Raw genomic sequence first — 24,722 nt, forward strand, 5'->3', positions numbered from 1 at the left:
TAGCTCCTAAAATCTTGTGATGTAATTTATCTGAAACATCCTGATTGTTCCCAAATTGGAACTTTATAGAATGCCACCTGAATCTCGTACCTAAAGGTTGGCCCAAGATTTTTAAAGAATTGAATATGGCTTCAAATTCAAAAATTAAACAAATAAACCACCTTCCTCGGATTCCGTTTATCTAAAGGACCTTAATTTAGTATAATTTATTCTCATTTTTAATGAATAATGATTTTAATGCGAGTCTGAAAACTTATGACTTTTGGCAATCACTGGTTTTTTGGACATTTTTAGTCAAGTCAAGAAATTCTTTAATGTTCTTAAAATAATTATTTTTATAAGCTTTATAAATCTGCAAACTGATTTTGAACGTTTTTAAAATTAAAATTCGTTTCAATTTTTTAAAATTAAGAGGGGATATTTTTAAAATTTAGATGAGTTTCCACAAAAAGTAACGGTTAATTTCAAAATTAATTTAATACTAAACGTAGCAGAATTTTAATACTAGATGGACGAACCCAGGGTTATAGAAATGCTTTTTTAATTCAAATTATTTCTTTATTAAACTTTAATTTAACATTAAGTAGTTTTATTGAGTATATCTTTTTTCCTAAATTTTTATGTTTTCAACTTTTTTAATTTTTTTTTTTTTTTAAGTTCGGTCACACGAATAATCACTTAGTGTTGACTAATTCCAATGTTCTGGCGACTTCGGGCGTTGCCCAACACGCACGAGTTCTGACTGCTCTTTACATACAAATGTACATATAAACTAACAAATTAGTCTTCGTTTATTATAGAAAATGGAAGAAAATGAGACCCATACGGAAGCCAGAGTCTCCGCGGAGCCGGCTAATGGTAAGCGGCAGCCAGGAGCTTTCCATTAATAACGCCAAATTCGTTCTTTAGGTGAAGATGACGCGCCCAGCCAGCACAATCTAATTATCCTGCAAGCCGAGATGCGTAAAATGCAAAACGAGTTCAACACGCAGCGGGCCAAGATGCGGGAGCTGTACATACAGAAGGAGGCGGAGGTCAGCCAGAGCCAGGCCGAGCGCAGGCAGCTGCAGGCGGAACTGGACGAGCTGAAGACCCACATCATGGTGGCGGACCTCAAGTCGGAGAACGAGATGCAGCTGAGGGACATTAAGGCCCAAGAGGAGATTTCTTCGCTGCAGCAGCTAGTGCAGGACACCATTGAGGAGTCCTCTCATTACAAGGCGGAGCTGGAGCGGCTCAAGGTCGAGCTGACCAAGTACCAGCAGATTCACCAACAAACGCAGACCCTGGCTCAGCAGCCGCAAGCTGAGTCATCCGGCGGCATTGCGCCCCAAGTGCTGAATCAGGTTAAGAAGACGCTGGGCTCGGTGCGCAAGCTGGGCAGCGATTCGCTGAACAGTAGCTTTCAGCAAGAGGATGACAATCGGGGAGCGGGCAAAGGCAGTGGCAATGGAAAGCAATTTGTAAGTGCAATAGTTGAACCCTGAGTTTATTTGTAATAATTCACCTTCTTCTAGCCTTCTGAGGAGGCGGAAATGCTGCACTCGATTGTAGAGCAGCTGCAGGAGGAGATGAAGGCTCTAAAGGTGAAGTTGCGCGAGCAGGATGAGCAACTGCAGGCCCGGTTAGCAGTCAGCAAAGAGGAGTCCTCGCTACACGATGCATCGGCCATGCACAAGTCAACGTCCATGGATGTGCCCGAATCAAGCTGCGAGGCCTGCAGTGTGGCGGCTAAAAGAGACGAGGAGCTAAACGCACACATAAAGAAGCAACAGAAACAGGTGGAGTTGCTGCAAAAGCAGCTGGCAGAGTCCCGCGAGTCTATGGCAAAAGAGGCGGCGTTGCGTAAGGAGCTGGAGGACCAGTGGCAGGAGAAACGCGAGGCCCACAAGAGCGAAGTACAAAGTCTGCGCGAGCAGGCCAAGACGAACGAGCAGCGACTGCTGGACATGCAGCAGAAGTTCCTCGAGACCAAGGATGAGGTGATGAAGCAGATACAGCGGGTCACCGATGACAGGGAGCGGGTCAACAAGCAGCTGGAGACGTTGCAGGCGGACAATGACTTCCTGTCCGGCCGCTATTTGGCCACGTCCGAGGAGATCGAGAATCAGTACATCAATTTGCCCAACACGGTCGTCGAGCTGCAGGAATTGATTCTGCGCCAGCAAAACGAGCTGATCCAGGCCCGTCTCAGCAGCGAGTACGAGCGACAGAAGTGTCTGAGCACCCTGGACGAGACTCAGATCCTGCGGGCCCAGCTGGAAGAGAGCAACAACGAGCGTCGGTCCTATAAGCGCAAAATGCAACTAGACATTAAGTCATTGCAGTAAGTATATAAGCTCAGTACCCGAATAGTGTAGCACTAATGCTTGCTCTGCATTCCCAGGGATCGTGTGACGGAGCACTTGGTCACGGTGCAGGCGCACGAGACGACTAAAACCCAACTGGAGCGCAAAGAGGCTGAGCTCAACAAACAGTTGTCCGAGTGTCGCGTGGAAATCATTGAACTGCAGGAGGCCAATGTAAGTAGCGGTGATATTGCAGCCCGTTTCGCCTCTAACCGCTCTCTTTCTCGCAGGAGAAGTATGCCAAAACCAACTCGGAATACAAGACAAAGATAAAAACGCTGCAAGAGGAACTCTCCACCATGGAGACCGTGCAGAAGGACTTTGTGAAACTATCTCAAACCCTGCAGGTGAGTGCATTAAAAATATAAAAATATGGTTTATTCACTTGAATATTTATGTACATTTTAAGATGTCGTTGGAGGAGCTGCGGCACGCTGATACGGAGGTGCGCTGGCAGGACGACGATGATGTGACCAATTGTCCCATGTGCAACGCCGGCTTTACGGTCATGGTGCGAAAGATCCACTGCCGGCACTGCGGTCACATCTACTGCGACAAGTGTCTAACGAAAACGGTGCCATCGGGGCCACGGAAGCGTGTGGCCCGAGTCTGTGATATCTGTCACACGCTGCTCACGCCAAATACGGCTCCCTACTTCAGCCAGGGACAGGCGCCGCAGCAGGCGCAGCAGCAGCAGCAGGGACAGCATCATCAGTCCAACTAGGCAGCCGGGCTATGAGCCTTAGTTATTGTGTGCACTGCTCTGTTTCGCCGCTCCTTTATTACAGTTACGATTTGGGGGTCAAACCTTTCCATTTGCCGTCTTAGGTCGAGTCATATCCACTTTCGCCAATGTTTTATTTTCCGATTTCAACGTACCTCTGTGCTCCGTTTATGTTAATCACTTAGTTGTCTATAAGCTTTTGTCGTAGGTAAGTTTTCATAATTGAATTGAACTCAAAGCAAATATACAAATTAAAAACAAATTGTGTTTGTTTGTTGTGTCTACTTAAACCAACTTCGCCTGCAATAAGAGAGGAAGCAACAATTAAACGAAAGGCATACTTGGCTCGAGTCATGCAACAAAGAAGGGTTTGTTTGGGATTTTGTTTATTCCAAAAAATTAGTTTAACAATTGTATTTGTGTCTTCATTTGGTTGCGAGGAGCTAGGATTGGCTTAGGTATTTTCTAATTATATTTAAAAATTAATAACAACGTCGGGCATGCCCATGTAAATTCTGTATGTACAACTCTCGCTTCAACAACTAGCGCATAATGAAAATCTAATACTGCAATCTCTTGAACAATAACAAACACTACACACGCAAACACATGGGGGGAATCACATTCGCATTGGGGAAGCAATTACGGGTTGTTTGGCACAGAGTCTCTGCGGAAGAGATTAGGAAAGAAAAGAACAGAAATTAGAGATAATTAGGTTGTAGAGGGGGATTTCGCATCGAAATTCGCTTACCTCACCATAGAACGCGACCTGCTATCAGAGCTACTATGGTAACAGCCGCCACGCCCACGAGGCTCATTACGCGCGAAGCTACAGGATTGGAAGAGGGAAATATTCAAATCAGTAAATATAGCTTTACAAGGTATTTTGTACATGTTAATAGTGGCAGTATTCTATTATATTACATGGTTATTAGGCAGACTTTGTACAGCTTTTGAGGCATGCTTGAATCGCACATAAAATTAAAGTTAATAGTGAAAGCAATAGTCTTGTTTACAATTATATGCCACCCTCAATCTGTATTTTGTAAAGGAAGTGTGAGGGGTTAGCCTGGTCCGTCATGGGTCTGGTGCTGGTGTTGATGCTGGGGTACACATGCGTGACGACATTCACAAACAGAAATCAACCAATTGGACACTTACGCGTGAATCCACACCTTGACTGCGCGGTGCTTGCTCCGCTTGCTGTGAGACATTTAATGTTCTGATTGGACATTGCTTGAATTTGGACAAGTCACAGGAGCGGACGAAACACATTGGTTAACAGAGAGTACACAGATGCTGGATCCTGCTTCCTGCCGGTGCTGACTGACTGTGCTGGTGAGTCGTTGTGATTCGCAGTGCTTGGCTCGGTATGTCGATTGTTCGCGGTACAGAGATAGGTTACAGACAGCGGCATAGATATAGGGATAGACAGGGTGGTGGAGAGAGAGAGCATTTCCTTAGCCTAAGTATGAGCAAAAATGAGCGTTTCTGGATGGATTCCTATACATGAACTACAAATATATGCATGTGATATCAAAGATTTCGATGGAGCTTTGGCTTGGAGCCCGTGATGACAATGGTGACTACGGTGATGTCTGATGGAAAGCGTTTCGGCTTGCGTTCGTTCGCTCTACAGATTCATTCTATTGCGGACGTTCACCTGCTGCACCGCCTCGGCCTCCGCCGTTGTCCAACTCGCGGCCGTGCTTGGCCAGCCACTCGATTATCACGCCGTTGGACCAGCCAAAGCCTGTCTGTACGCCGTACTCGCCGCCGCTACCATGTCCTCCAAACTTTTCGGCGTTATACTAAAAAAGGAGAGAATCAAAGAAGCGTTAGATGACAAAATCAGGAATCATAGAACTACTTCGTAAATGGTCACCCTTCTCCCTTGGCTTACCTTCTCGTACATGTGGAAGTCATCGCTGTAAGCCTTAAAGTTAGACTTCACCCAGCGCATGGCCCACGACTTGGACAAGTTCTTAGCCTCGGGGGTGTTCAGGTTGTTGAGACCCTCAACCACAATGTACTGCATCGGTGCCCACACGTTGGGAAAGTCCCACTGCTCTCCGGTATTGGACAGTGTGTTGGGAACTCCGCCGGCAAATGAGTCCAGCTTGTTAACCGCAATGTAGTTCAGCACCGACTTGGAGATTTTCTCGGTATCGGAAATATTAAAGGCTTTAACCCACAGCGGCGAGAGATTGGTGGCCACAAAATAGTTACGCGGCTTCTGGTTGATCATGTCATAGTCCAGCCAGCAGCCGGCCTCCTCATTCCACAGTACTTCTTGGATGCCCTGTAAAAATTGGAGATTGAAATTGGGTTAGGTTATTTATTCATTTCTAAAAAAAGACTTAATTAATGTTATATTAATATAACACGATATTTTTGTTAATTTTAGTCACTTCTTAGTTCCATTCATAATATCATAATGGGAATAACCCTTATTTATAATGTTGAGAAATAGTGAACGCATCATCAATGGAACTAAGAAGTGACTAAAATTTTAGTCATTCAACCAGCGAAGATGCGTTCTAATTTATTTCCCTATAAAGTATGACAGTATATTGATTTTTATGACTTTCTGCGGTTATGACGAGAAAAATCTCAAGGAATTGGTAATGAAAATTATGCTCATCATTAGTCATCATGAAAGTCATATAACTCAGGACTATTCAATGAGTTCACTTACCAGCAGCAGCTTTTGCGCCTTGTTCTCGTACTCGGTGACCTTTTCAACGTTGCCCGCCTTGGCATGGAACTCGGCTATCAGCTTGGCGTTCCAGTACAAGAAGGCATTCAGGTCGACTGGAACAATGGAGCGAGTTTTCAGGTGTGTAAGGTTGCCCTCATTGGTGCCATTCTCATTGATGAACCAGCGGGAGCTAAAGTCCATGCCCGACTCGGCCGCTGACTTGAGCTCGCTGTAGTGATCCTCCCTAGCATCCTCGGTGGCGAACTTCTCGCCCGTCTCCACGTCCTCTCTGTAGGATTCTGGCCGCGGGCCCGTTGACGAGTCACGGTAGACGGTCAGGTTATGACCCTTAACCTGCACCGCGTGGTTGTTCACAAAGTACTCGTACTCGTGCTCCAGCACCTCCAGCGCATTGATAGCGAACAAGTCGTCGTTGGTGAAGTCCACATATGACTTGACCATTCCGGTCAGAAGTGGCGGCTGGGAGCGGCCGTGGTAGTACACTCGGCCACCGTTTGGAATGAAACCAATCCGCTTAACGATCGACATGAAGTTCTCGATCATGCCGCGGGCAGTGTCATGCATATCACTGTAGAGCAGTCCACGGATGATCCAGTAGGAGTCCCAGTAGTAGAACTCGATGAATCGACCGCCGGGTATGATGACCGGATTGGGCACCGGGATGATGGAGTAGTACTCGGGGTTCTTCAGGACATCATCCTTCATTTTGCGGCCCAGATCCTTCCAAATGTTATTCAGTTCCATGCCCCACTGCTTTAGGTCCGGGTCGGGGATCAGATCGAGGAAGCTGGGGTTCTCCTTCCAGTCCGTGGGCGTCCACAGTTCCAGTTCGGTGCCCTTGGGACTGAAGTATTTCTGCAAAGGCAAATCGCATTTTTTATTTGCTTCCAGTGCTCCCAAAATTCACTTACATTGACGAACTCTATCAAGTCATCCCGGCTGGGCGTCCTGTTCTTGGCATCCATCAGAGCCTCAAAATCCGTGAGGGTCTTGGCGGGCGGAAAATTCAGTTTCATGTCCACAAACGTCTTTGAGTCATCGAAAATCTTTGGAACAGCCGTTTGGATGGTGTGCAACAAGTCACCAGTACAGTAGATTTGACTGGAAATGAAGCAAGTAATACATTTTTGAATTGTCCAAATACAGGTGTTTCTGTCCTTTAAAATATTTGTCGAAGGCATATTTTATAAAGCTAACTAAATTTAAATTTAAAATAGGTAGGATTTCTCCCTCTTGCATTTCGTATTAAGCAATGCATAACTTAAGTTATTTCCTAGTATTATTAGTTATAGGGTTTATTTATATCACTTGATAATAAAATTAACCTAATAACTCACACGTCGTCACTTCCCTCATATTAAGTATTTGCTAAGTTAGTACCGGATGACTTACGTAATTTATCTAATACCCGCCATTTAAAGAGCATAACACTGGCTATTCCCATATAGTACACACACACACACACACTACTGACGTCATTAATTAGTGCAAATAATTCACAAATTAAATGGATTTAAAGCCGCTGTAGCCCAAGTATCCAGCTGGTGCTGCTAAGTGAACACCTGTCTAAAGTATCTATCGTTATATCGAATCTCTTGATCTCAGATACGACTATAGCTAAGGCACGAATATCCAACTCGTCACGTTTATGGGACTGGGGAAAGGAAAGCACTCAAGCTGAAACTCATATATAGTAATGCTAGCTGGTACTTTGCATACATGAACGCTCCGGAGAACCACCAATTAAAGATCAGAGTCCGGAAGTCTGCGGACCATGCTGTTTCACTTACCAACTGTCGAACGGATCGGTGTCCACATCCTTGGCAATGGCGTTGTCATTGTCTGTGGTGAAGTCGATGGGGGAATCGATGGACTTTGCCTGGGCAAGGACTGCCAGGCAACTCCAGCTCGCAAGGAGCAGCTGGATGGTCACTAACTTGGTCATAGCACTTTAGGAACTCTTTTCGCTTATCTTAGACTAATTACTTGAGGTTCCAGCTGATTAAAGCGGTGTCTGAGTTTGAAAGTAAGTACAAATTGTTGCAGTTCGCTGGCTGATATACACAAATATCCCTACGCGGAGAGGATATGCTCGCGATCCCCGAATGCGATCTGCTGAGCACAAGCACAACCAGCGCCAGTCAGCACAAGAATACTTCTAACTGTTTCGCTCGATTCCATTTTTATAAAAAAAAACCCCCATACATAAATCTACGACGACGTCGAGCGATCGGAAAGCGAACGATCGACGCCTCGGGTGGTGAGCTGGAGGCAAGTTGTCGGTTTCGGTTTCGGATTTGGATTCGTATCCGATGGGGTGGAGCGGGGTGAATCTAGTCGTGCTTTGGGGGCGCGTTCGGTCTATTTTTAAAAACGTCAAAGTGGCCCGAAACCAAAAACAACAACCGACACGGACAGGTTCAGTTGCTCGAAGTCTCGTGAACCAGGCAATGCATCTGCTGCCAGCTAACTGGATCATTGTTGGATGATAGTATCTCATGAATTAGCTTTTTGGCACCACGCAAACATGCTTAATTGGCGCTTGAATATTCATTGCGTTGTAGGGCCTTGAAATATATATTTATCCATATTTATCCGACATTACATATCCATAACTATATCGCTTAATAAACGCTGGTCCACCCGGTACCCGCATCTTGAACAATACATTTTAATTTTGCCTTGTTCTGTTTGCAGAAGGTCCCACTGTAATGCCAAGGCATTTCTGCTGATAGCCAAATTCGGGGATTTTAGGCCTAGTTTAAATGGTAATTAGCGCTGTTCCAAATACGAAAAGATTGGAAAATTCCGCTCGTAACCTGCTTGTAAGGCTATTATCAAGAATCCTGAAATACATTACACATGTCTCATTAAATGGAGCTGGATAACCAACTGATTTGCATTCAAATTCGGAAACTGGGTCGCACTATTATGTCTTTAAAAATAAACTCTGATATTGTCTTATTAGAATGGGTTATCCGCGTTAGCGGCACGTGTGTCTGGCCCCAAATAATGGACCGGAATTGCGACGTTTCGCATGAATGTCGCTCTACGTACATAACTATATACGTAGTATGGACCTAACGAGTCTTAATTGAACTGATTTGCTGAATAAGGATTGCTTTCGCAGATTAACAAATGGATATATATATAATCAAGATCAAGACGTAAGGCGCAAAAGGTGGCTATATATAAACGAATCCAAACATAACACAATTTATTTTAGGCAAAGGTCAATAGATCGTATGAATTCTATATTTATAAGTGTTCCTGTTACATTAAGAATCTGGATCTAGCTATGCTTCCATAATATCTTTAAGAGCATCAAGAGGCGCGGAGCTATGATGAATTACTTTTATATGGGCTCTGCGCTTCTGCGCAGTGCGATGATATAACGCTAGAGATCGGGAAACAAATGGGAAACCGAATAAACGGAACCATTGTGCAATTTTAATTCAACCTTACGGGAATGAGAGCCCAGAACTAGATAGAGAATGAGAACCAGAGTCGAACCTCTAGCATCGAGTCTCATTGTTCTGACATTCTGTGACGACAGCGGACGTCGGACCACCGGGAACAGTTGCAGTTGCAACTGAATCAATGATCTTGCACGTCACAAGCTATTAAAATATCATGATTCAATTAACGAAATGGTTCGATCTCAGTTCGTGAGTTCCTGTGAATCAGAGAACTCGATTACTTAACCCATTGCAACGCAGCTCTCTTGAAAGTCAAAGTTTATCTAACTTATTTTACTTTTCCTTAAATAGCAAGTTTCGCCTTGGCAAAGCCCAACATAATATACCAATATTTGAACGGTTGTAAGGGTTATCGTTTTTAAAGCTAATAAATAACGTAGTTAACCGTGGATGACAAATATCAGTCACAACAGCTGGGCTACGCTACGTGCAATGAGTTTACAAACAGTTTACGTTTGGGTATTAAAAAATTTTTGTTGTATCTCAAAATATTGCTGGTCTTGGGTTCCCCCACCGGTGGGGGCTTCCGATTCCGCATAGCACGGATTCAAACAATTCCGCCTTTAGTTCCTGATAAATCATAAATGCAGCCGAACCTCCCCCGCCCACAAAGATGATATCAGAACTATAGAATTGAAAAGCAAGAATTTAGTAGGGACTTTCAAGTATGTGAAGGCAATAATTAAGTTTCCTGAATGGGGATGTTCGTTCACACTCCCACCATTCATCTGGTTTATTATTATATTTACCAATGAAATTATTAAACATTTATATTGAACTCAATTATGAATCGCAATTGTCGTCATCGGGGGAGGCGCTAAGTGACCGGGTGCCTTCAATGTGACGTCTTTGTTCGAACACAATGTTTAAACGGGCTTTCGATTTCGATTTTTGAACTCGAATCGACGCGGCTAGAAAACAAAACGTTGCCAAAATCATTCAAGGACAATATTAATCATTATGTGGGCCATTCAACGCGCTCGCTTAATTGCCGCTTTAGTTAATCGCTAAACTAGCTATAATAAGGCACGGTCCGTTTGATGGCTGAGCCAAAAAAATTTCAAACAAATACCTGAACTTCACATTGGTACGGTACACTCCGCTGACATGTTTAAAACATTCGAGAGGAAAACGGAGAAACAAATACAAAAACTGGAAATGTAATTAAGAAGCCTGCATCGGGTTGAATTAACTTGTTTTAGATCTTGCACGATTCGCTTTGCTTAACGGTTCAAATACAGACGCAAAGACCTTCTAAAGGTCATTGGTACGCACAAAAAATGATTTGGTTTATTCTATGAGGGAAATCCCTAGCCAAGGACTTGAAGAAATCAAATTATATATATCTTTGCAACAATTACATGTTATTATTCAATGGAAACTCATTTAATAAAGAAGTACTCGACCTACAATTAAAGTACTTAACCATATTGAGTAGGCTTATCGATCGCTTATCAGAACCAAGACATTGAACTTAATCTTGCAGATTACAAGAGAGCTCTTTGAGTATTTTTGATCAAGGGTCTTGTTTATTGCATTCAAGTATGACAAAGATCTTGAAGTAATTCCTTCTGGTTCGCAACTGCGTTGTTCCACGCCGTCTTTATCTTTATCACTAGCGGATTCCATTAAAGATTAAAAACGCACCAATCAAAGATGTTCAGCGCAGTGAATAAATTGACTTGCTAATTAGTTTCAAAAATTTCTGGCAGATGTTGCCATTACTAAGTATATATTGGATTGAACAGGTTTATCCGCAAGAGAGCAAGTACATCATCCAGTCCGGGAAGATTAGCATTTTGGTAAACGGAATTTTTATCAATAATTTTATTAGATGCAATTAATTGTTTGAAACCAGAAGGTAGACTTGACACAAGCGAGACTCGGAGACAAAAAATAAATACTAGACGCCCATCATTATATTATGCATTGCGAGCTGTTCGTCCGGCAGTCCGTTTAAAAATGTTAAGTACCCGGGGACCGCAGATCACTGACACCGCTTGTCGGTGAGCAAAAATAACACGAGTCTACGTTTGCAACGCGAACGGAATAAACGCAGGGAAAATATCAGCAGATATCAGGGAAAATGTCAGCAACCACAACAATTTGTATTGAAAATTATAATTTAATTGCTTTTGTATATTTATCTCGCGGTTTCTGCTTTTCAGCCGCTTGGGAGTCCCATGCCGAGATCGCAATTACAAACATTTTTATTCACCAAATTACAATTGTTTTATTTTTTGTTTTCCAATTAGTTCTCAGTTTGTTTTCGCGTTTCACACACTTTTATTATTGGCAATTTGCTCAGCTGAGCGCGAGTTTTTATAACTCGCTCACTATCTGCGTTGGACACCTGATTACTATATATGCCCGGATTATATGTGTTCCCAGTTCTAATCAGAAAACGCTGCTCGTCAGCACATCGACGATGTTGAGAGCTTGAAGGCTACAGTCCGACTGTCTCCGGCCAAGCGATGGAGATTCAAATTTAAATGGCATTTACGCCATTAACTTTGGCCAGAATCGAATTACCAAATGTTTTCATGGCCCTAAGGTTAAGGCAATACCTTTGGCAGCTGCTTCTAGTTGGGAGCTGCTCTCTGTATTTTATATTTTTCGTTGAAAACTTATATAAATAAATGTCACATCTACTGAGTGACAGATTGATAGCCAATAAAATATTGAAGTGAAATATATAAAGGCGATCATTTTTTCATTCACAATTAACTTTGCAAAGAATATTGTGGAAAAATTTGGCAAATTGACACGTCTACGGGATCGTAAATACTTTTGCTCGATTCCCTTAAGCTTTTCTCCGTCAAGATCTTAGAAATTGTGCGATAAGATAGAATTGCACTCCAAAGAACTGAGGTGGTATTTATGGCCCCATCATATATCAGTGTATTATCAATACCTAATGGCAATAGCTAAATAAATAATTTTTGAATTGGCATAAAGATTATTCACTCTGATGGTAGAGAAAATGGTCTTTATTGAGCAATGGACTTATAGGTATTTATTAAAATTGATAAGGAATAAATAAAATTAAGTCGAACAAGATTTCTTTTACATTTTACTAACTCCTTTCAGTGAAACCAGACTCACCTTATTCTGCGTTGTTGTGTGCATCCCCTAATTCTATTGAGATTAGATTTAAACAAAGAATAAGGGCCCCTTTGCAAGGGGGGAAAGCGCGGCAGACACTTAAATATATTCATGTGAGCTGTGAGTACTGACAGCTTGAAATTAAAAATGAAATAGAGGGGATCTTCGCACAGATAATGAATATTCGCACTGTCTGTCAGTGTCTGAGTTGATAAGAAAATAAGAGCTATAACTGGACTAATATATTTACTCTGAGTGATCTGGTAAAGTGACTAGACATTGCTCAGCATCTGGGTTAAGTTAAAACTTAAACGTAAAATATTACGTATACGCAGTGGACACACCGCCAAGCGGCGACCAACAGCAGTGTAGCGTCCAACGGAAAGCGGGGAAAATGTATACAAATCAGAACTAATTTCGTGACTAAACACAACTTGCGAGAAACATTAAAAAATTCAATTTTAACATTTGTTCTGCCAACAAATTTCGTGAGAGTATTTTGTCAATATTAATGGCTTCCTTATTTATGGGTTTGCAATAAGTAAACTAAATTGAAAACTAAATTAAAAACATGCGGTTAATTGTCGAGTACGTAAATAACGTTAATTTTTAGAAATTATAATTTTTTATAGTAATCTCTGGCTTAGGCAAGATATATTTCCGACGGATATATAATTTATTTTGAAATATATCGTAATAAGTGCACATAACAAGTGATTTATTTACTACTTTTTTTTAATGAAAATGTCAATGGCCCAATGAGGTTTTTGCTATATTATCAAGGAATTCGTTAACAACGTGGTAATTATTGGGCATTGGAGTTCCAAGCTAAGTGTCATAGCAAAGGAAGCAGAAATATTCTTTTCATGAATTCGATTTATCCTTCTATATATTTTCTATTACAAATATACCTTTATGGCACACATAAATTCTACTATAAAGTGGGACTTTGGTAAAAGAAGTTTTGCTAATTAAGTCTTGAAGTTTGTGGTTTGCAATAATCGAAGGAGTGTTTTATGTGTTAATCAAAATAATTTATCAATAAAGGCTTACCTCCCTTACTTTAAACTGTACATGAACAGTGTCTAAACACAGTTTTAATTCTACATTATACATCCAGTAATATTCAACGTTAACTTAAAAGTATGCAGTAAATTTTGCTTGTGGCCCAAAAATAGGTTGCGAAAAAATATAATTGACAAAGATAAGCCGCGCAATCGGAAGGAGGGGCTCGTTACAGGTATCGATAAGGGGACATCGGGAACTGATAACAGATAATGGTCTCAACCCTTAGACCAGTAAATGTGTCCTTGGGATGGGTGGTTTTCCCGCACACAAATAAAGCGTTTCTCCAAGTGTAAATTTTAGTTCTAGCTTAAATTCCAAAGGTGCTGCGACACAAGGTCGTATGTGACTCGGCAACACACGTGCTTAACTACTAAGCTACTTGTAAATTCACTTTTGCATGTAATTGCATTGGTTATGGGCCCGGATTTTTTGAATTTAACACGAAACATGTTAAGTTTTACATTTTGCATTCTTTTCTTTAAAGTTTTCACATATTCTGGTAAGTAACTAACAATGTGGAAATACACATACATACATATATAAATATATTTATTTGCACTCTTCGCCGTCAACGACACTTGTGAACACAGAGCGAAAACAAAAATGGAAATAATTACCAAACGTGTTAATGAGAGAACGGGCGTACACCCTACCTTATATTACAGCGCTAATATGATTTATGGGCTTTTTATTATACTACGAAAATATTCCATTTTTAATTAAAAATATTAATGATGCTTAGAGGAAATGCATTAAGTATTGAAACTTTTTTAGATGTTTTAATAAGAAATCTTGATATAAGACGCTAATATAAATATTGTGATTAAAGCTTTGTAATGAAACATTTTTTTTTTTCTTGTGAAATTTTTTATAGCCTCTGTGCGATGGCATTTATTTGAAAATATTATTTTATTTTTTAATATTTTACTAGAACTCTCTTTCAGTATGTTTCTTTAATTGTGCAGACGAATTTATATTTATTATTTACCGTTTAAAATACTTTATAGTTCGTTTATTTTAAATATGAGATCGATAACCCAAACTCATTAGACACTAATTAATGACTTAACGTAGAGCACACACAAAAGAGAGAAAAAAAAATGAGAAAACTCAATGAGATTTTGGCTCGCCGGCTGATTTGCAAACGTAAGCGTGCGTGAGGGGAGATAAAATAAAAACAAGAAAACAAAGACGAAAAACAGTGGCATTGGCACACAAAATAGCGGCGGTTTTAAATAAAACTATAAAATATATCTGGCTATATACATATGCGCTCGCACCGCTCTTGGCACTCGTACGAGACATTGGCCAAATCTGCCATTGCGGGTAGGAAAGTGAAAGCGGGTAGCTAGACAACAGATGTTCTCAGTTGGCAGGCGAGATGCACTTTCTGCATTCTGCACTCTACAGTCTGCAGACTTATGCAATGGAATTTGCTCAACAAAATCAAGAAACACAAACAACTCACCTATTGCCGTTCATTTTGGGAGTGCTGGAGGTACCCGCTGGAGTGGCCATCGTTCGACGACTAATGTTGCTCGGGGACGTTGCGATAAGTAGTTTCCAAACGCGCACAGGGCCGCGAGATGGGAGCACAGATTTTAATATGGTCAAAATGTTTTGTTTATGTCTGCCACTTGTTTATCACTTGCTGCCAATGTGCGTTGTTTGCATTTATCACTTGGCTTTGATCACTGCCGTACGAGTATATTCGCCAGCGTCGGTCCACTTGTTCCGCTTTCGAGCGCGCCACGAGACTAATCACGACCGTGCAACCTACGGTTATTAAATAGTTTTTGCTCAGCGCCTTACCACTCTCACTGTGACACCCCTCTCGCAGTCTCACGGCGGCGTTATATATCCAAAACTGGGATATCAACGGCACTGAGAGCGAGCGGATGTGCAAAAAATAGTATATATATCGGAGAGCCGTACACTGTCAGGAATGGCGGGTACATATAAATATTGCATTAGGAAAAGTGTTTATTTGTTGCTAACTTGAATCAAAATGTTTGAAATACTATTTTATGCTAACGTTTCCTACAAGGGTAACTTTTTTTAATACATTTTGGGAACTACAAAGGTTCAAAATAGATTGATCAATTGAATTATATATTTCTTGGTGGTCGCTTTTACTACATATTAAACAAGAGGAAAAGCCTAATTTTATTATTTTAGCTGGAAAATAATCTTCAGTAAGAAATGTGTTAATATTTTTATGTAAAATTTATGAGAATTCTGATTTATTATTTACCAATTGGTCAACTCTCTTTGTGACAGTGTAAAAGTGACAGCTGTTGGCGAACGTGAGTGAGTTAAAGGCAAAGAGCGTGAGCGAACCGCGTGCTAATGGTTCTCTTTCTGTGATAAAAAGCCGCTCACGCACACACCGAAACGAGGGGGGAGGAACTTTTGCCCGATCGTGCCGATCGTGAACAGCCGGCACTCTCCCTCTCCACTCTCTATGCACACTTCTCTTCCTCGATTCGCGAACTTTGGCTTCGCTTTCTCCCCTCACATGCCGCCCCCTCAGTCGCACTTCTCTTCTCTTTTTGTTGATGCAATTCGCAGGTGAATTGTAAAAGTGACGTGTTGACAGCAAAAACTGCTACCGGCAAAACAGAATATTTAAGAACCTAACATGGGAGTGTATATTCAATATGTTTGTCGCATATTTGAGTCATTCCCAAGGTGCCCTTGCCAGGTTTGCTACCCTTTTGCCAGTCAAACCTGTTCCAAAAATTGTGCGAGTCTGCGAGTCGGGAAACTGCCAAGTTTTGCCTAAACAACAGCACGTTTTCATCTCGAAATACCAACGACCTTCGGCTGTGACCTTTGGGCAATCACTCGGGCACACACACACATAAAATAAAGGTACAGCACCAGCACGGCGTTGAAGAGAGACAGCAAATAAGCGATACGTATCGTATCGGAACATGGGGCCAACAACTCCATTACCAAGCGGGACTTGAATTGATCGCGATCCAAATATAGGCATCAAAGGGTTCCGAGAAGTTCGATTAAATCCAGTGATTCGGAATTTATTTTCCATTTAATTTTGAAAATAAACGGGTTTTTAAAAACACAGACATACGACTTGAGCTTGTGTGGATAATAACTCGAATGTATGTATGTATGGGGGGCTCGTCAGCCACACACAATCGCAAACCAAAATATTTTTGTAAATACGTACATATATTTCAGTTTATTTTTATGTTTTCAGCTGATTTTGCTTTGAGCGGGTGAAACTATTCATATTTCATAAGAATTATTTGATTTTCATGTGCAGTACAACAGGGCGTATGAGCGATAAGTCGATCTGACATAATCAACTAGCGCTGCTCACTTTTCCTTTCGACATCAGTGCAATTTCCACCCATTCTTAATGCCAAGTTGATTGCCCTAGGCCACTTAAGGCTCAATTGAAGCTCAACACTTTGAGAAAATCCAGCGGTCAGCCCAGCAATTGTATCCAATTGAATCAAATCGTCCAGTTAGTGACCAGATTTACACTTGCCTCTGGGAATGTCGCAGAAGTCGGGAGCGGAAACGTTAATTTAATCGTGTTAATTTATATTCCACAGCCAATGAAAACATCTCTTAATTGAACGGCAGGCCGGGGCAAGTATGCTGATGGTGCGGCATTCCAGAAGGTCACAAATGTGTTATGCCAATTGAGCAGCAAAACCAAATGGGAAAGTGTAAACAAAGTCAACTTGTTTGGCCCGCTTATCTGCGCAGTGCGAGTTTCGGGGGCTCGTCAATGGGAAGGAGTGCATTCTCTTGTAAAGATATACGAAAGATTAGATGCAGATGACGAAATATTTGCTGAATGCTTTATTCACTACGAAAGTTAAGATTAACTAAGTTGAATTTGTAGTTCTAGTTTGTAAGGCAGTAAAGATGATATTTCAGAACTGAATCAACAGAACAGAATACGAATTTTGGGTTTTAAAATATTTTATTCTTTTAGTATTCTTCCCCAAGTCAAAATTTGAATTTTTTCTTAATCTGAGCGCATTGTGGCCAAAAGCCTGAAAATAAGCTTTATTATACAAATCCAATTAATCATCCCATAACTTTTTAATGCTCCTGTATTCTATAGCATACTCTTAGACAGCGTATTTTGCCCGAATGTAATTTGTCTTATTCAAATGTGTTTTTAAATATGCATAAAACTGTATATAAACAATTATCTCTGGTAATCTCAGCTTAAAAACGCGCACATAGATTTGGTAATTGCCATTTTGTGGCCACTTTTGTCAAAATATTGTCAAACTTGCAATATTTATATCTTTTTCTTAAAACCTTAGCTTGCGGAGGATTTCAGGATTGGAAAATTTTGAATATATTCACTTTTTCAGTTCAGTACCGGCTTGAACTGTACCCACTACGGGCTCATGTTAAAAAGCCCAGACAATGAAAATGGAAATTCTGTAGACACTTCTTTCATCCCCTTTGCATGCTTTATATGTATTTATGATGCAATAACTCCAGTCAAGTGCAACCCAAGGCCTGTGTCCGTAACACGACCTGTTAACTTCAGAGTTAACATAAACCGTAAACATTCTGTAAGTGGAATTGTTTGTTTACCCGTCGTCTGCCACTGAAACTGAAAAGTCTAGGTGTCTGCGATATAAATACACCAAGCTGCAGGGCATGAGCAATTGATCGACTATTATCACAAGACAATTTGGCACAGCAAGTGGTATTCGAGAACACAAATAGCCCGAATTGTTTATTTAAGTTTAGTCCCATTCGCCGCCAACTCCTGCGCATGCACGGTTCGAGTTAACGGAGTGCGACCAGCCGGCGACGCAAAGCCAAAGCAACTGACATTGAAACCGGAAAGTGAAATCCAAGGAAGCACAATAAAGAAGTGACGCAGGAAAGATGATGGGTCGCGCAGGGTGGTTTAAATATATAAAAGGAGAAGCAGAATGGCGCGGCGTCGCGACGTCTTTTAGATTGGCGCCCTAAAAGTATGCTTCAATATGCTGGCCCAAAGAGCCGTCTTAGAACATTCTTCTTTAAAAAACCATTTAAATATATAAAGTGACCGAATGGAAAATCAATTTTTAGTGGCCGCTGCTTTCAATTATGTCAACATTAAATATTCATACATTTTCAGTGAAGTCATTGGCAATAGCTCCTGCTGATGCCCTGGTTCGCTTAGCCATGTGACAACACAACACAAAACCGGCACATGACGCCGTGAATAAGTGACGACAACAACGTCCAAGCATAGCAAGAGGAGAAAGCTAAAAAATAGAATAAATGAGATAACGAATAGCAAGTACTCTATTAAAGATTACCAGAAAATTCTATAGAGAAATAAATAAAATCCCGACGAAGCTGATACTTTCTAATTGTGTCCTGTTATTCTTTCTTTTGTAAAATTAAACAGACAAACAAAAAATAAAACCAATACAGATGGTATATTATTAGTAATTATTTAGTAAATTTTCAAAATTAAAAATTGTGAATTCTTGTAAGTTTAATTCAAAATCGAATAGTGCGTTCCGTCGCTGAATTTCGACTTGGGAATTTTAGGAACTTCAAGTTCATGGCCAACAACATCTTGTATACTTATTCTGAAGTTTAACCGCGCCGCTTAAGAATAATAATTTAATCTAAAGTCCAACTGATAAATTGGTTATAAATCTAAACTTTAGGTATTAATTGTTCAATTTAGCATAGCCATGTAAATCTATTTCAGACCAGCTGATGCCTAAAACTATTATTGCCTTAGACAGGGCATATTGGTATTGAAAAAGCTTTGTGCTAGTCTTGATGACATCAGCAGCAGCTTTTGCCAAGCTGTGTCACGAAGGTGCTAAGCTATACTATGTTAACTAAGGTTTGAATATCCCCACACCATATTGAATCTATTAATACACTTTCCATTACTAAAAATTTAAAGTTATCAAGATTACTAAGATTAAGAAATGTTTAATCAAAATGTCGTAAAAAAAATTATTTAAGATTGAGAATTACAGTCTTATTTAACAATGAATATTTTAGAAAGACTTTTTGCGAAATAAGTTATTATTTAAATAATTTTATAAAAAATAGGTAAAGAAATTTCATAAACTTTAAACGATTTAATCTTTACTTACCGAAATCAAGAACATTTTCTACATATTTGCATAATTAATTCCGAATTCCTCGGGTGATGTGGTCTATTATAGCTTCTCAAGCTATGTCGAGAACAGACATACTCTGTGCTGATATAGTTTCTATTTTGGTCAGGTACAGTCGTCTACTTTCTAGACAGACACCGATCTCTCATTCGCAATAGAGCTCAAAAGCTTAAAGAGCTTTTATTCTACTCTCAGTTCCCTTGTCGCTTACTTCGCCGGTATTTGGCTTCCATTTCGGCAGTTTTATTCAGAATCTCAGTAAGCGAACAACGTTGAGTGGAAGCAGCAATCATGCCAATTGGTGAGTCCCGTCCCCAGTGGGTGGAGTGCCCTCTGCTGTTGGATAATGGAATAAATCAGTGGGGAAGCGGTGCCGGAGGAAAATAAAAATAAAGAAGAACCAAACTTTTGGCCCACGACCAAAAATCGAATTGTGTCAACATTTTCCTAGAATCGCAAACATTAAAAGTAAATAAAATAGATATGTTCTTAATCGGTAGAGAAGAACTTGTGCTACTGTATGCAAAAAGCACTTACTGCACCTGCTGACGGCGTCAGCAACTTTCACCGTGTGATCATCTAAAAGCAATTAACGGTTATACATTTGAAATTGCCTGCTGCCTTTTTAGTGCTATTTATGACCTATTAAATTGATTTTCGATGTGGTCATACCACCAAACTGTCCGAAATGTGTATCAGCAGCCGTGAGTCAGACGTCTTCGCCTTGAACTCTGGCCATAATCAATAAGAACGCGAATCCGGTGACCCGAGGGTCGGTCGTTCAGAAGATGCGCCAGAAATGATGTCATGCAAAAAATTTGCGGCTTGGGAAACAATTCGTGCACTCTGGCGAAACAACAAACACAAAAATGTACCCAGTAGACCTCAATAGTTAAATGTTTGACGCTCGAGAGACCGTGGAGCCGGGCTCAAGCCCGAAACTTGATTGCGAGCTTGAGTGGAATTTTCTGAGAGCTGGAATAATTTGTAGCAAAGAACTGATGGCGATCAAAATGACATCATGCGAACGGCGCTAATAAACAAGCGAGAACAAAAACAGACGCTAAACATTATGATATATATCCATTCGTATGTGTAGTATCTAGATATGGGCGGAGAAACATATAAATAGCAACGAATTCTAACAAGTTCGAGTCGTTTTTATGACAACATTTTCCCTGCTGCGGTTTCTCTGAGGGAGATTCTTGAGGCTGATAATTCAGACCCCAGAACTTTCCCACCTTCTCAGCCAAAAACCGGTGTACAGTTGCCTCAAAGACCCTCACTTAATGCTTCACCATCTTCTTTGCAGAAATCAACACCCCCGATAAGTTGGAGTACCAGTTCTTCCCGGCCAGCGGAGGAGTCTTCACCTTCAAGGTGCGCTCGCCCAAGGATGCCCATCTGGCCCTCACCCCCGCCCCCGAGGAGAATGGCCCCATTTTCGAGATCTTCCTGGGCGGATGGGAGAACACCAAGTCGGTGATCCGCAAGGATCGCCAGAAGCCCGAGGTGGCTGAGGTTCCCACTCCTGGCATCCTCGATGCCGGCGAATTCCGCGGCTTCTGGGTGCGTTGGTACGACAATGTCATCACCGTTGGCCGTGAGGGTGATGCCGCTGCCTTCCTGTCCTACGACGCCGGCAGCCTGTTCCCAGTCAACTTTGTTGGCATCTGCACCGGATGGGGAGCCAGCGGCTCCTGGTTGCTGGATGGTGAGTTTATCTAATGATATTTATCCAAATAATAGCACAAGTGTTTTTCCTACTTGATTAGTTTACTTTGATTAACGTAGTAGAAGTATTGTAATGCAGTTCAATTGTTTGATCTTTCCTATATATTTTGTATCTTTACACTTCTTTTGAATTTATCTGTCAAGAAAATTTATTTTTGTGAAGTTTTAAATAGGTAATTTTTAAGGTTCCAAAAAGAATGGAGTGGTTTTGTTGGTACCCTAAATATTATTTGTGCTATTATTACCATTTCTTAAAATAATAAATGACTAATTATCCTCTCCTCTCTTCACAGATGCCGCTCCCTCTGCCCCTGTCATGGGCTTCTCGGCGCCAACTTGCAGCGGTCCCGAATGCTGGGTAGCCGCCGCCAACGGTGAGGTGCCTCCCAACGCTCTGGAGGGGGGTTTCGACAGCAGCGAGCAGCTGTACATCGCCAGAGCCCGTCACGAGGGCGACCTCATTCCCGGCAAGCTGCACCCATCGCACGGCGTCACCTATGTGGCCTACGGAGGCGGTGAGCACGGACATGGCGAATACGAGGTTCTCTGCGCCGCTGGCGGCCAATGGGTGCCCGTGGAGGCCGGCAACATTCCACCCAATGCCCTGCCCGCCGGCGAGACCGCCGAGGGTGAGCCGCTGTTCATTGGCCGTGCCACCCACGATGGCACCATCACGGTCGGCAAGGTGCAGCCCTCCCACGGCTGCTGCTACATCCCGTACGGTGGCGAGGAGCTGGCGTACAAGGAGTTCGAGGTCTACGTGACCAACTAAATCCTGCTCTGGGATAGGATACAACGCACTGAAACCACAATTGTTAATTTGAGCGCTTTACAGTTCAACTGGTCGCAGAAATTTTATTTATACTTGCATTTCTACTCAATACTGTTGAAGAATCTCTTTCTAATTGATGCCGAAAAGGTTATTATTTTGTTCACCCAAAATTGGTAAATAAACGATATGTTTAAGAAAACACAAAAGGAACTGTTGATGTTTACTCGTTTGTGTTTTTTTGCGGTAATAAAATCTAATTATTTCTAGTGCTACTTTGGATAGTTGACTGATTTACCTAGAGAAGGAAAAAGTTTATTTTATCAAGCCTGAAAGTAGGCAATAATTGAAAATGTTCATGTTGATGCTTTGAGGGTTTATTAGCTTTATATATTTTCTATCATAACACAACTATGGACACTTTATAAACTTAAGGAAATACTAGTCAAAATAAATACTTCATTTTCTGTATTTCAGCTGTATTCCTGTATGTCAACAGAAGTTGTTATATTCTTAAAGCTTTTTAAATGTATATATTTTAAAATGCACATATACTTTTGTATAAATCTTTCTTGTAAACAATCCCTTGCCTTGTAATTTCAAACAATTTTAAAAAATTGAAATTTTCAAAATGCTTTTCTGTAAAAACCCCTTAAGCAATTTTTAATGGATTTATCAGCCATTGTTTCTTATTTCATAAACTCATTACCCTGGCTATCTTCAAGATTGTATGATTGAAATCAGGGTTATGGCCCATTCAAAATAATTTACTTCTACTCAATGAAAATCTTTCTTACTCCTTGAACACCTTATCAGTGCACTCAAAGGGGCCTTATAAAATCGAAAAATAAATGCAAATTACAAAATAAATCTTTCGCAAAAGATTGCCAGTAGATCAGGCAAAGGTTGCATGGCTCTAAACGCTGAGCAGCCAAAATAAATAATAAATTCCAGAAGGGATAACCGAAATCTGAACTTTTGTTAAAGATACTAGGGCGGTATAAATATTGAAATTCAAAGCAAGCAGCACGCGACGAAGTCTCCATAAATTTGCCAGACAGGTGTGGAGTGGAGCTCCTTATCGCCGTAAGCGATAAGGATAATGATAAGGCGCGAGGGCAAGGGTATAAATACTCCGAAGGAACGAGACTGTATCATCATTTTGCGAAATGGGAAAGCTATTGGCATTACTCGCAGTCCTCTGCCTGAGCCAGGTGATCGGTGCTGAGCGTGAGTATAGCCCTGGATCGGCCTGGAAAGCATTATCCTGACACTGGATTTCCGACCACTTCCAGGCATCGTCAACTGCTATTGGGGCACCTGGGCCAACTACCGCAGCGGCGATGGCAAGTTCGATGTCTCCAACATCGACGCTGGATTGTGCACCCACCTGAGTTACTCCTTCTTCGGAATCAACGACAACGGCGATATCCTGTCCCTGGACACCTGGCTGGACTACGATCTGGGTTTCATCAGCCAGGCTGTGGGTCTGAAGCACCAGAACCCCAACCTGAAGGTCCTTGCCGTGGTCGGTGGCTGGAACGAGGGCTCCACCCGCTACTCCTCGATGGCCGGCGACTGGTACAAGCGCCAGAACTTCATCAACTCCGCCCTGAACTTGATCCGCAACAATGGATTCGATGGCTTGGACCTTGACTGGGAGTACCCCAACCAGCGTGGAGGCAACTGGGACGATCGCGCCAACTTTGTGACCCTGCTGCGTGAGCTGAAGGAAGCGTGAGTTTGGGATACATCAAAGATTAAGTCCTGAAAATAATTTGTTTCCTTAACTTAGTTTCGCTCCCTACGGCTATGAGCTGGGCATTGCTGTGGGAGCCGGCGAATCGCTTGCCACCGCCTCCTATGAGATCGCCAACATTGCCCAGCATGTCAACTTCATCAACGTGATGACCTACGACTTTGCCATGGCCTCCGATGGCCGCACCGGCTTCAACTCCCCCCAGTGGGCTGTGGAGAACGCCATTAACTTCTGGTTGAGCCAGGGTGCTCCGGCCAACAAGCTGGTCCTCGGTGTCGGCACCTACGGACGCTCCTTCCAGCTGTCGGACTCTTCCCAGAACTGGCCCGGTGCCCCGTGCCGTGGAGAGGGCAACGCTGGCTCCTACACCGGCTCTGCCGGCTACCTGGGCTACAACGAGATCTGCCAGAACAACTGGTACACCGTCTTCGACTACGACAACGCCGCTCCCTATGCCTTCTCCGGCGACCAGTGGGTGAGCTTCGACAACGTGCTCAGCGTGCAGTGGAAGATGGACTTCGCCCTGTCCAAGGGTCTGGCTGGAGCCATGATCTGGTCTCTGGAGACTGACGACTATCGCGGAAACTGCGGCGAGACCTATCCCCTGCTGAAGACCATCAACAGGAAGCTGCGATGGTAAACCCATCTGTTCAAATTTAATCACTGAAAATTCTTGTTGAATGTTTAGGCATATTGAAAGAAAATTAAAATAGTAGAGCTCATTTCTTGATTCCTTGGAATATTTAAACTATAAAAATAATGGGATTCTGGTTTTATAAAGCAGATCTGCTGCACAGTGACCCAAAGGATGAGAGTCATTCGGTGGACTTGTATTAAATTAATACGAAACTATACAACTTATTCTGGGCAA

General features: G+C 41.8%; 4 protein-coding genes across 8 annotated transcripts; 3 read left to right on the top strand and 1 right to left on the bottom strand.

Annotated features, from left to right (window-relative positions):
- The first annotated feature begins 701 nt into the window (after positions 1–701).
- On the top strand, positions 702–3,334 carry Rbpn-5 (Rab GTPase-binding effector protein rabaptin-5). The gene is made up of 6 exons (XM_070284813.1): positions 702–858; positions 910–1,463; positions 1,518–2,326; positions 2,387–2,522; positions 2,579–2,695; positions 2,758–3,334. The coding sequence occupies exons 1-6, from the start codon at positions 804–806 to the stop codon at positions 3,070–3,072; spliced, it is 1,986 nt and encodes a 661-aa protein (XP_070140914.1). The 5' UTR covers positions 702–803; the 3' UTR covers positions 3,073–3,334.
- Positions 3,335–3,441: 107 nt separating this feature from the next.
- Treh (Trehalase) lies at positions 3,442–15,493 on the bottom strand. Of its 4 annotated transcripts, none has more exons than XR_001770829.3 (8): positions 11,500–11,563; positions 7,585–7,808; positions 6,706–6,895; positions 5,771–6,649; positions 4,976–5,374; positions 4,234–4,883; positions 3,824–3,901; positions 3,442–3,739 (listed from the first exon to the last, which is right to left on the bottom strand). XR_001770829.3 is itself a non-coding variant. In XM_070284815.1 (8 exons), the coding sequence occupies exons 2-7, from the start codon at positions 14,962–14,964 to the stop codon at positions 3,825–3,827; spliced, it is 1,743 nt and encodes a 580-aa protein (XP_070140916.1). In that variant the 5' UTR covers positions 14,965–15,222; positions 15,382–15,493; the 3' UTR covers positions 3,442–3,739; position 3,824. The 4 variants fall into 4 exon arrangements, 3 of the variants coding, with proteins under 3 accessions (XP_070140916.1, XP_070140915.1, XP_017027471.1); XM_070284815.1 differs by lacking the exons at positions 7,585–7,808; positions 11,500–11,563 and adding exons at positions 14,915–15,222; positions 15,382–15,493 and having other exon boundaries at positions 4,736–4,883; XM_070284814.1 differs by having other exon boundaries at positions 3,442–3,737; positions 4,736–4,883; positions 11,500–11,596.
- A 4,284-nt stretch (positions 15,494–19,777) lies between these two features.
- Positions 19,778–22,305, top strand: LOC108078411 (C3 and PZP-like alpha-2-macroglobulin domain-containing protein 8). Of its 2 annotated transcripts, XM_017172267.3 has the most exons (3): positions 19,778–19,890; positions 20,902–21,303; positions 21,617–22,305. In XM_017172267.3, exons 1-3 carry the CDS (start codon positions 19,881–19,883, stop codon positions 22,093–22,095), a joined length of 891 nt encoding a protein of 296 aa, XP_017027756.1. In that variant the 5' UTR covers positions 19,778–19,880; the 3' UTR covers positions 22,096–22,305. The 2 variants fall into 2 exon arrangements, with proteins under 2 accessions (XP_017027756.1, XP_070140395.1); XM_070284294.1 differs by lacking the exons at positions 19,778–19,890; positions 20,902–21,303 and adding an exon at positions 21,478–21,496.
- Positions 22,306–23,101: 796 nt separating this feature from the next.
- On the top strand, positions 23,102–24,573 carry Cht9 (Chitinase 9). The gene is made up of 3 exons (XM_017172266.2): positions 23,102–23,322; positions 23,388–23,829; positions 23,888–24,573. The coding sequence occupies exons 1-3, from the start codon at positions 23,262–23,264 to the stop codon at positions 24,489–24,491; spliced, it is 1,107 nt and encodes a 368-aa protein (XP_017027755.1). The 5' UTR covers positions 23,102–23,261; the 3' UTR covers positions 24,492–24,573.
- Positions 24,574–24,722: the final 149 nt, after the last annotated feature.

The sequence above is a fragment of the Drosophila kikkawai genome, chromosome 2R, assembly GCF_030179895.1.
Source record: "Drosophila kikkawai strain 14028-0561.14 chromosome 2R, DkikHiC1v2, whole genome shotgun sequence".
NCBI classification, from domain to species: Eukaryota; Metazoa; Arthropoda; class Insecta; order Diptera; family Drosophilidae; genus Drosophila; species Drosophila kikkawai.

What these genes read in the sequence shown, in the direction of transcription:
- Rbpn-5 (XM_070284813.1), top strand. Translation starts at nt 804, where the DNA reads ATGGAAGAAAATGAGACCCATACGGAAGCCAGAGTCTCCGCGGAGCCG. An exon ending in GTGGCAATGGAAAGCAATTT is followed by an intron (nt 1,464 to 1,517) that starts GTAAGTGCAATA and finishes ACCTTCTTCTAG; the next exon opens with CCTTCTGAGGAGGCGGAAAT. An exon ending in TTGAACTGCAGGAGGCCAAT is followed by an intron (nt 2,523 to 2,578) that starts GTAAGTAGCGGT and finishes TCTTTCTCGCAG; the next exon opens with GAGAAGTATGCCAAAACCAA.
- Treh (XM_070284814.1), bottom strand. Translation starts at nt 7,739, where the DNA reads ATGACCAAGTTAGTGACCATCCAGCTGCTCCTTGCGAGCTGGAGTTGC. An exon ending in ACCGATCCGTTCGACAGTTG is followed by an intron (nt 6,896 to 7,584) that starts GTAAGTGAAACA and finishes CTTCATTTCCAG; the next exon opens with TCAAATCTACTGTACTGGTG. An exon ending in ACTTGATAGAGTTCGTCAAT is followed by an intron (nt 6,650 to 6,705) that starts GTAAGTGAATTT and finishes TTGCCTTTGCAG; the next exon opens with AAATACTTCAGTCCCAAGGG.
- LOC108078411 (XM_017172267.3), top strand. An exon ending in CGGCTCCTGGTTGCTGGATG is followed by an intron (nt 21,304 to 21,616) that starts GTGAGTTTATCT and finishes CTCTCTTCACAG; the next exon opens with ATGCCGCTCCCTCTGCCCCT.
- Cht9 (XM_017172266.2), top strand. Translation starts at nt 23,262, where the DNA reads ATGGGAAAGCTATTGGCATTACTCGCAGTCCTCTGCCTGAGCCAGGTG. An exon ending in CCAGGTGATCGGTGCTGAGC is followed by an intron (nt 23,323 to 23,387) that starts GTGAGTATAGCC and finishes GACCACTTCCAG; the next exon opens with GCATCGTCAACTGCTATTGG. An exon ending in CTGCGTGAGCTGAAGGAAGC is followed by an intron (nt 23,830 to 23,887) that starts GTGAGTTTGGGA and finishes TCCTTAACTTAG; the next exon opens with TTTCGCTCCCTACGGCTATG.